The 13565-nt window shown below is 35.3% G+C and overlaps 2 protein-coding genes across 4 annotated transcripts; one reads left to right on the forward strand and one right to left on the reverse strand.

Annotated features, from left to right (window-relative positions):
• Window positions 1638-3386, forward strand: LOC107644463 (zinc finger CCCH domain-containing protein 20). Its single transcript, XM_016348324.2, has one exon. The coding sequence runs from the start codon at window positions 1695-1697 to the stop codon at window positions 2814-2816; it is 1122 nt and encodes a 373-aa protein (XP_016203810.1). The 5' UTR covers window positions 1638-1694; the 3' UTR covers window positions 2817-3386.
• Window positions 7433-12106, reverse strand: LOC107644464 (probable LRR receptor-like serine/threonine-protein kinase At4g29180). 3 transcript variants are annotated; one of them, XM_016348325.2, is made up of 12 exons: window positions 11812-12090; window positions 10378-11412; window positions 10158-10296; window positions 9974-10045; window positions 9813-9884; window positions 9631-9711; window positions 9373-9515; window positions 8967-9193; window positions 8733-8859; window positions 8589-8651; window positions 8184-8409; window positions 7433-8047 (listed from the first exon to the last, which is right to left on the reverse strand). In XM_016348325.2, exons 1-12 carry the CDS (start codon window positions 11906-11908, stop codon window positions 7618-7620), a joined length of 2712 nt encoding a protein of 903 aa, XP_016203811.1. In that variant the 5' UTR covers window positions 11909-12090; the 3' UTR covers window positions 7433-7617. The 3 variants fall into 3 exon arrangements, with proteins under 3 accessions (XP_016203811.1, XP_016203812.1, XP_020958662.1); XM_016348326.2 differs by having other exon boundaries at window positions 11795-12090; XM_021103003.1 differs by lacking the exon at window positions 7433-8047 and having other exon boundaries at window positions 8326-8443; window positions 11812-12106.

Raw genomic sequence — 13565 nt, forward strand, 5'->3', positions numbered from 1 at the left:
ATATCATATATTTATAAAAATATATTTATTACCTTGACTATTTTACATTTATTATCAATAATCACACACTAATTACCATAATTATACTGATCCGTTTGTTGGATACTATACGATTGTATATAACAGTTGTTTAACTATTTATCGATGGTTCCATGACCTTCTTTAGAGCTCATGAGAAGCATTGTGAAGGTGCCCGCATGGTATAATTGCACCCTGAGTGTGTAGGTACGTATAGGCCTAATAAAAACAGTCGTTTCGTATATTCATCAATATATTAAACTTGTCGTTTATTCTACGTCGTTAACATCATGCAATAAGCGTTTAATTGGTTCTAAACCCTCAACTTTGGGCTTTAGGGTTTAGACACAAAACTAACATTAGCGAATCTATAGTAATATATACTTATCCAAATTAGAACTATTCTTATCTAAAAATAATATTCAAATTAAAAATGAACTCATTTTTCTTCACTTCAACACGCTGTGTGGCCATGTTTATTTTGGTTTGACGGGATATAAGGTCTAGAAATGGAATTATAAATAATTTTGATGAACTGAGGATATAATTTTATAATGTTTTAATTTCATTTAGTCTTTTTTTTAATTTATATTTATATGGTCATTTGAGTAATGAGAAATATCATCATCATCGTCAATTATAATAATTCATGTGATTATATATGAGTAGATCTGATCGAATCCATCATCATTATCCATATTACTCCAACCAATTTAAAAAGTTAAACTTATATAGTTTTACAGCAAAATTAAAGCAATTGATGAATGTACTGAACTAATTAACAATACGTAATTGTACTATATATATTAATCAGACAGATAATAACATCTCATTTGTTATATAGCAGAGACTTACACAGAGTTTATATTAATTAATAACATACCATTATCAAAATTCATTTTTATAGAATTTTCAAGACTCGTTTTATGCGTTACTTTCCAAGTCATTCATATTCATCAAGTTGCATATAAAAAGAAATTCAATAACGAGAAACTCCAATAACTTTAAGGGCAAACCCATTGTTTCAATTTGGCAACAAAATTGAACGATTCGTTCGTTCAAACACCACGGGCTTCCCAATTAATTTTCCCCACCAGGCCATCTCAAAAAATAAAAAAAGAAAAAAAGAAAACGATAGTGGATAAGAATTGAGGACTATATCCAATTATTATTTTCCATGATGATGATTATTAATTTTCCCATGAAATATTCCACCATTTCCTTTTTCATCCAAAGAAGATTGTATCGTAATTATTCAGGAACAGATCTTTTAATTAATTAAACGAGTCGTATCGCACGCTCCACCGCTTTCCGGAGACCAGGGGCGTCTCACAGATAATAAAGTCGAATACGTTACACCGCTGTCACCTAATCCAAGTGACCCTCAATTACAGCGTTCCACGTGGACTAATAACGCCACGTTAGTATACCCACGTGGCACAAGCGGAAGCGAACCGTGACGTTATCCCTCAAATGTGCACGGTGACCGAGAAAAACCCTCGTCTACTTTAACCGCAGTGGAAAAGATCGCAGTTTCATTGATTTTTTTTAACCTAACCATGGTAAACCCAAACCTAACCACAGTTAAACCATGGTTAATTCGCAGTTTATAAAGGGTGCCAACCCTGCCGGAGTTTTCGTAAACATCCATAGTATCACCCCAGAAGAAAAAAAAAATGATGCTCGGGGAGCACCATCGTGCAAATCCTACGGTTCACGTGCCACCGTGGCCGATCCTCGATGATCAAACGGCTGATATGTACTCTCCTTATTCCGTAACCGAAGGCAATGCTGGCGCAGGCGATTACTCTCCTTACTATCTACAAGAAGCTCTGTCCGCCTTGCAGCGATACCTGCCGTCGAATGATGCTGCCGGCGACGGTGGTGATTCCGACGGGGAGGCTCAGGCTGACGCGCCGGTTGACGCGTACTCGTGTGACCAGTTCCGCATGTACGAGTTCAAAGTGAGGCGATGCGCGCGCGGGAGGTCGCACGACTGGACGGAGTGTCCGTACGCTCATCCTGGCGAGAAGGCTCGCCGTCGTGATCCACGGAAGTTTCACTACTCCGGGACGGCGTGTCCCGATTTCCGCAAGGGAAACTGTAAGAAAGGTGACTCGTGCGAGTACGCGCACGGCGTCTTCGAGTGCTGGCTTCATCCAGCGAGGTACCGTACTCAGCCGTGCAAGGACGGCACGAGCTGCCGCCGGAGGGTGTGCTTCTTCGCGCACACGCCGGAGCAGCTTCGTGTCCTCCCGCAACAGAGTCCTCGAAGCGTGGATTCGTACGACGGATCTCCATTAAGACAAGTCTCGATGCCGTTCGTGTCGTCACCGACTTCAGTTTCGCCGCCGGTTAGTTCTCCGGTGGATTCTCCGCCGATGTCGCCGATGATGAGGTCGCTCGGCTCAAGTAACATGTCTGATATGGTTGTTGCTCAACTGAGAAACTTGCAGCTTGGGAAGATGAAATCGATGCCTAATAGTAACAGGAACGTGACGGTTGGATCTCCGGGTTTCGGATCTCCCCGCGGATCTGTTATCCGGCCCGGATTCTGCAGTCTACCAACAACACCCACACAGGCACCGGTTCGGTTCGGGTCGAATTGTTTCGAGTTGTGGGAGCAGAGTTTCGAGGAGGAGCCAGTTATGGAGAGGGTGGAGTCTGGAAGGGACATAAGGGCGAAGATGTTTGAGAAGCTGAGCAAGGAGAATTCTCTGGATAGGTCCGGTTCTGGTTCGGGTCGTCAATCGGGTGGAGTCCCGGATCTTGGGTGGGCCTCTGAGCTTGTTAAGTGAGAAAAAGAAAGTGAAAAGCTCAATGGGCCGTTTGGGTCCGGTGGGCCTGGCCCATTAATTTCATTTTATATCGGGTTGATCATTTTGTTTCGTCTCTCTCTCCGATTTTGCCAATTTCATTGTGCATAGAATGATAGAAAGAAAAGTGGGGGTGGAGTTGGAGTTATTTCAAGTTGTGGGGGAGGAACGGGTGAAGATTTATTTTGGGGAAGCAATTAATCCAAGCAAGAATGGTGGCTTTTTTTTCTGTAAATATTTTATCGCCGAAGGTAATGGGGGTGAAGAGTAGAATCTCTTTTTTGGGGGGAAGCTTTTTCTTTTGGAAAAATCAAGGCCGTTATATATGCATTGATATATGGGGAAGAAAAACTATCCTAAGGTCTTTGTATAGTTTTTATATTTAGCAGATTGTTATTATGGATTACTATTATTATTGTTATTGTTATTGTTGTCGCATCTATTTCCCCCCTTGCATTTTACTAATCTCATTTGATGTATGTCTAATATGTAGGAACCAAGTTCTATGGCTCCTGTAATTCAAATTATCAATGTTATATGCATTATGCTTAATCTATTGGGTCTGCTCTTTATGTTCCACTTGATTTGCAATCTTTTGTGGCTCTGCACCTAGGTAAGGAGAATTGAAGATGCTAGAAGCCTAGAAACCTTTTCAGTCTGTAAATTGTTTCATTGCATGTTATGAATTTTCTCTTCAATTTTTCTTTTAAAATAAAATAAATTGTTTGTTCTCCTGTGTCTTGTGATAATCTTAGGTTGAAGAGTGAAATTTTATTTTATTCAACAGATAGATATCCTCTTGGCCAAGACATAAAAAAAGAGTACATAGATTTTTTATTAGATTGAGTATCCAGGATACCAATATCTCATTTATGGTATAGATGAAGGTGAAGCATGGGTATGGTGTGTTGAAGTAATAAACAATTCCAACCATATTATATAAAACAAGTTAAAATTATACATATATTTATATTAATTATTAATGGTTGATTTAAATATTGAAATAATATTTTTATAAACCATTATGCTCATCTTAATAGGGGTTTGTGATGAAGCTAATGTATTGAGAGATGGAGGGCTGAGATTTGGTTTTGACTATATAGAAGAAATGACTATGACTATGAGTGTGACTAGGTACTGGGTCCTCATCCTCATCTTGGTGGTAACCCATCTTGATACGAAAGATAATAACTTGTTCGGCGTTTTCCCCTTTTGAGTTTTGTCTATTTGCAAAAGGGTTTCTATACCCTGATGTAGTGTGATGTAACACTTGGATCCCCCCATTCACTATTCTGCTATTCTTTTTCATTACTTGTTTTAGGGGAAAACATTATTCTATAAAAGGGTTATCACTATAGTATGTACTTAGGTTTATGTGTGCATTCAATTTTAAATTAAGATTAACATCAATCAACAAGTAACAAGGTTGAACAAGTCGTGTGTGTGATTGATAAAGATGAATTATTAGCAACATTGAATGGTCATTGTAATTTTGCATGAATAGTTGGGTTGAAAAATAAGGCCATATAGCAATCTTAGGTCTATCATAGTGAAATGGACTTTGGGGGGAACATTACAAATACACACATGGATGGTTAATGCAAGATTGCCACGTATGTTTTTGGATTGTTGTTTGTGTTGGCGGTTGTGAGGAACAAACAAAAATCATTATCTTTAATTGATATGAAAGGTATCGTTTTTTTCCCCTTTCTTTCTTGCCCCATTGTGGCAGTTCCAATTTGAGGACACAGGGTCCTTGTGTGCATTTAGTTTTGCTTGTCTTTTATGCCGTCAAACGTTATTCAATAATTACATGCCTACTTATGTAAGATTCTGTGTTCAACTTCTTGTGCTTGAATTGAATTCTATTGTTTCACAATTTTTATGAAATGGTGTGTTAATATGTTTCAGGGTAGTAATGGTATTTTGCTTCTTATAGGAAGAAATTGTATTCTATTTCGTTGCCCATGTCACAATTCTAATTGGAAAAGTAAAATATGAAAAGCAATTATACAACTCTGTATATCTGTTGTCATACTCAGTAGAAAAGTAACGTTTCGAGAAACAATATTATCTTATATATATCATTGTCACGCAGCAGCATAAATATTTTTCTAATCTAGCTTTTCTGTTCATTTAATAAAGTGTTGAAATAGTGAAATTGCAATATGGTCCATCAAAACATGATTGACTAAGAAAATGGGTTTCATTGCTGGGTGAGTTGTTAGCTTAGGAAGGTTAACCCAAGGCAATATAAAGAAGCTTAATTAACAAATCAATTGCTAACAAATGGGTGATCGAACTAATCAAATTATTAGGTCATTGGTTTAATTAATGGATTATTAATTGAATCGGTCTCACATAAATAAAAAGATTAAATAATTAAAATTTAAAATTAAAATTTAAAATATATATATTTACTAATATTTTAAAAATTAAAATCATTCTAAAATAATATGAAACAGGAATAATAAGTATTTTATTATTTTTATGAAGCGCGGATCATGAAGGATCGTATGGTACACACATGTTGGGATACGGTGGACTTGCAAACTGTTGATGCGTCGTAGGTTTACCCTCATCTCCAACCGAATGGTTTAGTCGGACCGATCTTTATAGATTTGATCGGTTTTTGTCGGTTCACTCTAGTTTTGACCGATTGGTACCAATTTTTTTTATTTTAAAGGGCCCTAGCTTTAGACCGGACCGATGTAAGGTCCAATTCTCCGATTTTCCAGTCAAACCATTGGTTTGGTCCGGTTTTAACATCTTTAAATATTTAAAGAAAGCCTTATTCTCATCCGAAGGTCTAATGACCAATTTTTAAAAGTACACAAAATGTCCAATTTTTCCAAGCAAGAGAGCTCTGTTAGTCTGTTGTGATGGTTAATGTTTTTATTTATTTTTATTTTTCACATTTTTTATGACAGCCTTTTAGGTTTTAGGGCACTTAACGAAAAGAACCTCAACGATGCAGTTACATATTGTACGGAGGTCACTATCAAAGTTCCCTAGAACATCCTAAGCTTTGTAGCATCCCCAAGTTGACGGAAGACTGTTGGTTGTGTGCCAACAAGTTTGGCATTTGATTTATTTCTTTTTATTTATTTTTATGTGAAATGGATTATTAAATCAGGAGACAAGATCGACGAATTTGTGGTAGAAATTTGGAGATAAGATGCTGATTGAATTGACTATTAAACCACTACAGATATTGTTAACACACCTTAATTTATTTATATTATTTCATAGCATACAATATCTTTTTAGTGTGTCTTTGGCCTTATCCCAAAAGACAGAATCTTAGGACCAGTCTTTTTGGCTTGGATTTTATGTGCCTTCCTAGTTTATAATTATAATCATATATCATTCTCTTGGGTTTTCTTTAGAGGTAATAATATTCCACTTTGATTTATGAATTATGATTGTTTGTGTTCCGGTTAAGATATTTTCAATTTCAAGTTTTAAGGGGAATTTAGTAGATAAATGAAAATTATACAAATTTTATCAAATATTCATGAAAATGAATATCTTGCGTTTGGTTTATTTATTAGAAGTTAAAACAGATGCTACAGTAAAAATTATAAAAAAAAAATTTAAATGGATAAATGAGTCATTATTTAGTTCCATCAATATTATTATCTTCATTTATTCACCAAATTCTTTTATAATTATTTCAATTAACAGTAACACTCAGAATTTCACTAGTCAGAAAGATTGTTAAAGCTTCTTACAATTTTTTTTTTGTCCACACTACACACATTCATCACATACACACACACTAAAAAGTCTGTTACATTCTATTTTTGGGATTTGAACCTGATGCAGTTAGATAAGAAGTTTGCCCTGACCAAAGCTTCTTACACTTGTTTTCTGGGGTATTCAAAAGAGTTGCATTTTTTGGGCCTAAACTTTTCAAACTTTGGGTCGTCGGTTACAACTTTGGGCTAATTTAGGCCCAGAAGTGCTCCGGATTCAGACATCAAACCGGATCAATGTACCATGACAAAATTGAGAATTCACTTACACAAAAAAAAAAAAAACTGAGCACTTTAAAGCTACAACTAGCAAGACAAAAACAAAAAAAAAAAAGCTACAACTAGTAAACCAACTTGGATTGGTTCAGTAATCAACCCACTCGTCCGCTTAAGTAAGTATCGGAATTAAAAACCCGCCTTGTACATGCAGTAACGCAGACCCTTGAAGAGTTGAAAACTTGAAATGTTGACTGTGATATAAGAACTCTTGATATGCATGGGTTTGATACACAATAAAAATGGCATGTTTTTACGGCATTTGAATAAGTAGTTATTTCATTAAGTAGTTTTAGTTTTTACAGAAGATATTATTTTGGCATTAATATTCTTTAATAATTAATACTTTTTTTTTTTGGTTTTCTTAATAAGTAGGTAAAGAAACAGTAAGCATTATTAGAACTTGAAAAAAGAGAGGAACAAGAAGTGGTAAAACATGACCAAAATCGAAATAAAGAGAAAGACAACAACAAAGTCATGAAGGTGGTTTGTGTTTGTGTAAGTGCTTTTATAAAAGCATGCAAATTTTGTGATTTCTCTAAAGCCATAAACTAAGAATTTGAATAATCAGAGGTGAAAAGAGGGCCATGGTCACCTGAAGAAAATGCCTCACTCAAGAGCTACCTTGAGAAACATGCCACTGAATTAATAATCATGGATTTGGTTCTTAATTTGAAAGAAAAAATCATGATATATGCAGTAATTCATTAGTACAACAATTGAAGAAGCTTTAGGAATGCTTAATTACACTATCTTGGGAAAGGGTAGGTGATTGATTCACTATCCATGGAATATGCTTCAGATGAACTATAAAGTTCACTATACACATTTCTTGGCACCATAATTGTTTCACTAGGCCTAGGCAATTCCATCTTCAAACACTGCTTTAATTCTGATAACACAACACTCATTGTAGGCCTCTGAATGGAGGTTGATGCAGTGCATGATATTGCTATTCCTAATGCTTTCCATGCAGCATTTTCATCATATTGCCCTTGCAGCCTTGAATCCAATACTCTGCTCAAATCTTTACTTTCAAGCTCTGGCCTTAACCAATCAAGAATGTGCATTCGCTGCTCGCCTTTTAATACGGCCGGCTGCCCCGTGATTAGTTCCAATAGAACAATTCCAAAGCTGTAGATGTCACTCTTCTCATTCAAGTTCCTCAATTTGTAGTATCTGAATAAATGGAACAATGTAGTTTGTGTTACTTAGGAAACTAAATTCCATGATAAGAGAAAATAAACAATAGTTCTGTTATTTTTTCTCATGTACTAGTTTTCTGAGATTAGAGTTGTGATTCTTAGGGACTTACTCTGGATCAAGGTAACCAGTGGTTCCCATGACTGCTGATTCTGTATTTTTGTTATCATTCTGATGGACTGCTGATACTTCTACATTTTGTTTTTCATTGCGAAACACCCTAGAGAGGCCGAAATCGGCTATCTTCGCTTCTAAGTCTTCGTTTAAAAGAATGTTAGCCGACTTGACATCTCTGTGTATTATAGGTGGCTTGCATCCATGGTGTAGGTAATCCAATCCTTCAAGTCAAAAGACATTCTTCATCAATCATCACTACAGAATTGCAAAATTATATAATCCTAGCAACATAACCATGGATAAAAAAATCATATATACCAAAAGAAGAAGCAATTAAACTGGTTTAAATGATGTTAGTAAAATAGGACAATATGAAAGCAAAAATTGAAGGTAGACATACCCTCTGCAGCATCAATCGCTATCTGAATTCGCCTTTCCCAGCTCAAGTTTTGTGAGTTTCTAACTGCAACCATGATATTAAGTAATTCCGTAAAGCTATACAACAAAGAAATAAGGTGCAATCTAAAGCATTGTAAGGGTCTACCTGAGAGATAATCTTTTAGGTTGCCATTCGCCATGTACTCATATATGAGTGCCATTTTATTATCATCATCACAGTAACCAATGAATGATACCAAATTTTTGTGATGAACAGTCATCAAGAGCTCAGCCTGCAAGCCATGATTTTAGTTTCTTTCTTTTTTGATGCTTCCCATGTTGAATTGAATAACATTTCCATTGAACTTATGTTGTGTATAAAGTACTAATTAGTAATTACCTCGGTCTGAAATTCCTTTGGGCCCTGTGATGATGATGATGGAGAAAACACCTTAACTGCAACTTGGTTGCCATTTTTTGTCTTACCAATATACACAGTTCCAAATCCTCCTTTCCCAATGACCATTTTGAAGTTTTCCGTGATCTCTAAGACCTCGACATAGGTATATTGCCAGTTCCTTGACGCTACGGTTCTTACTTCATTGATGGGCTTGCTCATCTCCTCATCTTAGTTCACGAAGAAATAAAGTAGGTTATTAAAGCTATATAGAGCTTAGCTTAAAAAAATTAATCTTGTTGGTTAAGCAAAAGTGTGGTTATTGTTTGCAACTTGTGAACTTCCTATCTAGTCTTCAGTTTTTGAGAGGAATATGGAAGTGGTTAGATTCATTAAATCTAGAATATACCTGAGTTATTAGTTCTCATAAACTTCCAAATCAAGATGAAAACAACCAATAGAGCTAAAACCGATGATAATGAGGCGACTATGGGAACAACAACCTTTTTGTTCTTTTTGTCACCCCAGGCGCATCGATTTTGATCATCCACCCTGAAAATGGTGAAAACAAAATGCTCAGATCCTCCAGTATACATCTTCAAATGCTTCATACATACATAACACCTTGGCTCCTATTAGTTTTAAGGCAAATATAGCAGGAACTTACTTCATTGTTAGTAATCCAGCCCTTGATCTTTCTTCAAGAGTATTAGTGACAGAACCTGATAATTTGTTACCTTGTAAGTTCCTACAAATATTTTCATTTTTTCTTGCATCAGCCATTTAACAAGTTATCATTATATATAAGGTGCTGAGGACTAAACCAGCATCAGTCACTGAAAGACTTACAAATATTTAAGGAATCTCAGTTCTTCTAAAAACCGAGGGACTGTTCCGGTTAAGCTGTTGTTAGATAAATCCCTATGTTCAAGATAATGTAGCTTCTATTCAGTAACGCAAAAAATATGCTAAGCATATTACATTCTCATTTTTTCAAGATGTGTACTTACAATGATTCCAGCAAAGAGAGATTGGCAATGGAAGGAGCTATTATTCCACTCAAACCACTTGAGCTTAGATTCCTATCAAAACAATATGTTCTTTACTAAGTATATATACCATGAATTGGAGTTTAAGTTCTAGCCAAAATATGAAATAAGGAACATGGTATGCAGAAAGCTAGAGAGTAATCACAGTGATATAATTTGGCGAGGAAGCGAAGCGCTGTAGTTGCATCTTATGCCCTCCCAAGAGTAGTTCCTTGGCTCACAAGGATCGCCCACCCAATTTCTTTGAACTCCATATCTTTCTTTGGTGTCCACCATAGCATCAACTGTGTATAAATAAAAACTAAATTTACTTTAAGAATAATCACAAAATAAGAAAACATTTGAGATGCACTTTCACATCATACCATCTTGTTCAAGTGTTGGAATTGTGTCTTGCTCTCTTACAACATAAATCTCAACCGCATTAAGAATAGGTGGAAGGGTTGAATCTTTTGTCTTCTGTATAGAAACATGATGTTCATTCGCCACCAATGGTTTCGAATTAGAAACAACAGTTGCATATAAGTAGCGTGGAACTAAAGGTTCAAACAAGGGAGATCCATTCCAAGATATATTAAACTTCCTCAACTGTGTTTTCTGAAGCTGATCCAATTCAGCAAAGTACAAGTAGACATAAAACTTTGAATTCGGTTTATCTGGGGTCCAAGAAAGTTCCAAAGCATCGCTGTTATTCCTAGGCCTAGCAGCATTCTTCATGACTTCAAACGGTGCTCTATAACCATTAGCATTGACATTGATTTCTGAAGAAGTTTTTACAGAATCCCAAGAGGGGGAATCATAAGGGGACCAAATTCTATCATAGACGTCATCTTGATATCTTCCGCTTGCATTGATCATTGAACCAATGTCCCATCTTTTGAAAAGTAACAAAGAAGAAGATTCACCAAACTCTGCATTATAAATAGGACTATAAATAGGCCTAAGTTCCAATGCTGAGATAAAAGGAGTTCCTTTTCCCTTATTTACAAGACAAACATTAGTAACATCTGATTCTGCCATGCTGATAATTTCCAATACAACTTCCTCTGAAGCATCTCTAAATGTCACCGATGACCAGAAATTGACGCCGACATAAAGATCGAATTCAGGGAGATTGTTTTCGCCGTCGTAGTTTCCATACAAGAAGGAAGCCCTGATAAAATGTAAATTCCCTTTTCTTCCAGCTATTAAGCCATAACAGTTCCTCACTCCTTGAGGGAAACTTCTGAGATCAGAGAGTGGCTCTGGCAAATTGGGATTTTTCGGGTATGCATATTCAGTGGAAATGTTTTTGTTAACACCAGTTTGTATATAAGATCCATCACTGCTATACTTTATATTTGTTACATCATCTGTGTATGAAAGATTCTCAGGACTACCACAATCAATGCTTATGAACCCTAAAATCAGAAAGACAAAGCAGATTAAGAAACTGAAAAACACAAGCACCCCAATTGACATGCATGCAAAAATCTGAGATATGAAAGCCTTCAAAGTAAAACCATGAAATGCTCCTAGACCACATTTTATACATATAAGAGCAGCATGGTGCACAAGCATTCCACCTTAACGCAAGGTTCAGGAAAGTGCTGCACCAAAGGGTGTAATGTAGGCAGCTTAACCTGATAATTACATCAGTTGGCTGATTTCATGGCTTGAATCGCACTGAAAGTTATTTTATACAGTATTCCAAGATGATGAACAAGAACAAAGATCATAGAACACAAACATGTCCAATAATAGTGTTGCAGAAAGAGTAAAATTTAGTCTCACTCTAATTACATTGTTATGACGCTAACCTGTTTGTTGTTGTGCCTGAATGAAGATTGCAAGAGCAACACTACAAAGCATCCACAATAAGAAGAATGTTGAGGAATTGGCCATGTTTCTGGACATAGAATAGAAAATAAGCCTTGTGATGCTGGTAAATGAACAAATTATGTATATATTGGTCAATGTTGTGCAGTCAAGTCAAATAAGATAGCTAGCTAATTGGTTTTAATTAACTAATGAACGAACTACTAATTTTGTTTTTGACCTTTAATGAACTAAAGTATTAAAATGGTTGTGATTGAATAAGAACAGTGAGAGTAGCGTTAAGTCAAACACTGGGAACCATTTTAGTTGCAAGTTGGCAACTTGGATGTGAGTTGCTAGTTTTGAACAAAACCAGCCCCTGAAATGCTGAAAACCAAGATGTAATAAGCGAATTAAAACCCATTTTGGCGCTGAAATTTTCGATCGGCTTGAATTTCGACCTATAAATTTATAGTTATCCAATTAACACCTTAAATATTGGATAGTGTCCCATGTTTATCCCTGTAGCTATCTGCGTTAACGAAGATCTAATGTGGCACGTTAAGTTGACAGAGTTTATATCCACGTGGTACTCAGCTTGCGAGAATAAATGTGTGATGAGTGAATAATGTGGCAAAAGTTGAATGAACTCAATTTACAGCCCTCTTTTCTCAATACGTTCGAGACTTTGATGGAGAAATTGAATTCGTTCAACTTTTGTCACATCATTCACTCGTCACACATTTATTCTGATAAATTGGATATCACGTGAATATACACTTTGTTAACTTAACGTGCCACATCATATCTCTATTAATAGGGATAGCTACATAGACAAATATAGAACACGATTCAATATTTGGGGGTGTTAATTGAGTAACTATAAATTTGAGGTAAAAAATTTCATGGCTAAAATGAATTTCAACTCTATAATAAGCACTAAAATTTTATGTAAGTTAACAATAATGGAGTATTGGCATTTCATTTTTAATGTTGTAAAATTTAAAGATATTGGAAATCCTCTATGAATATTATTTCAATAAAAGAATTAAGAAAACAACTACAACATGAATATTATTGTTTACAAAATTTTTTATTTGTAATTTTAATGCCCCAACAACGATGTATTTTAAATTTATACTTAATTGGATACACGTGTAAAATAAATTAATTTTTTTATTAGTATAATATTTTAGAGTTATTCATAAAAGATAAGAATGAGTGATTTTGTATTTTTTGCTGTTTTTGGAAGATTTGAAAATAAATACTAATTTGATAGAAGACGCATTACATTTTTATTAGAGACATGCAAGTAATTCTTAAAAATTAAATTGCTAAGTTGGTATAATAATTTTTATGTGATTCAAAGATACAACAAATTAAAACTTGGTTTTTTATTAGATAAGGTGTCAGAAAAAGAGTACAACCAGACAGGGAAATGATTCTAATAAGTTAGTGAATAAAAATGAGAAAACCGATGAGAAAGGCATGTCTATCACCTACTTTTGATTCTTCATCCTGATTAAGGATAAAATAAGATTGATATAAAAAGTACTCTTAGCGATAACAAAAAAGGAGTTTAATTACGTAAAGCAATTGGAATGGACCCTAAAATTTCAGAAACCTGCTACTAAGTACTAACTATACGTAGAATTCAGCATTATTTTATCTTTATTATCAAATGGGTTTAATTAAGAAAGTTAGTAATTAGGACCTATGATCTAGAGTATGACGATAGAGTTGTCGGACGAGGAAT

This window comes from Arachis ipaensis, chromosome B05 (genome assembly GCF_000816755.2).
Source record: "Arachis ipaensis cultivar K30076 chromosome B05, Araip1.1, whole genome shotgun sequence".
NCBI classification, from domain to species: Eukaryota; Viridiplantae; Streptophyta; class Magnoliopsida; order Fabales; family Fabaceae; genus Arachis; species Arachis ipaensis.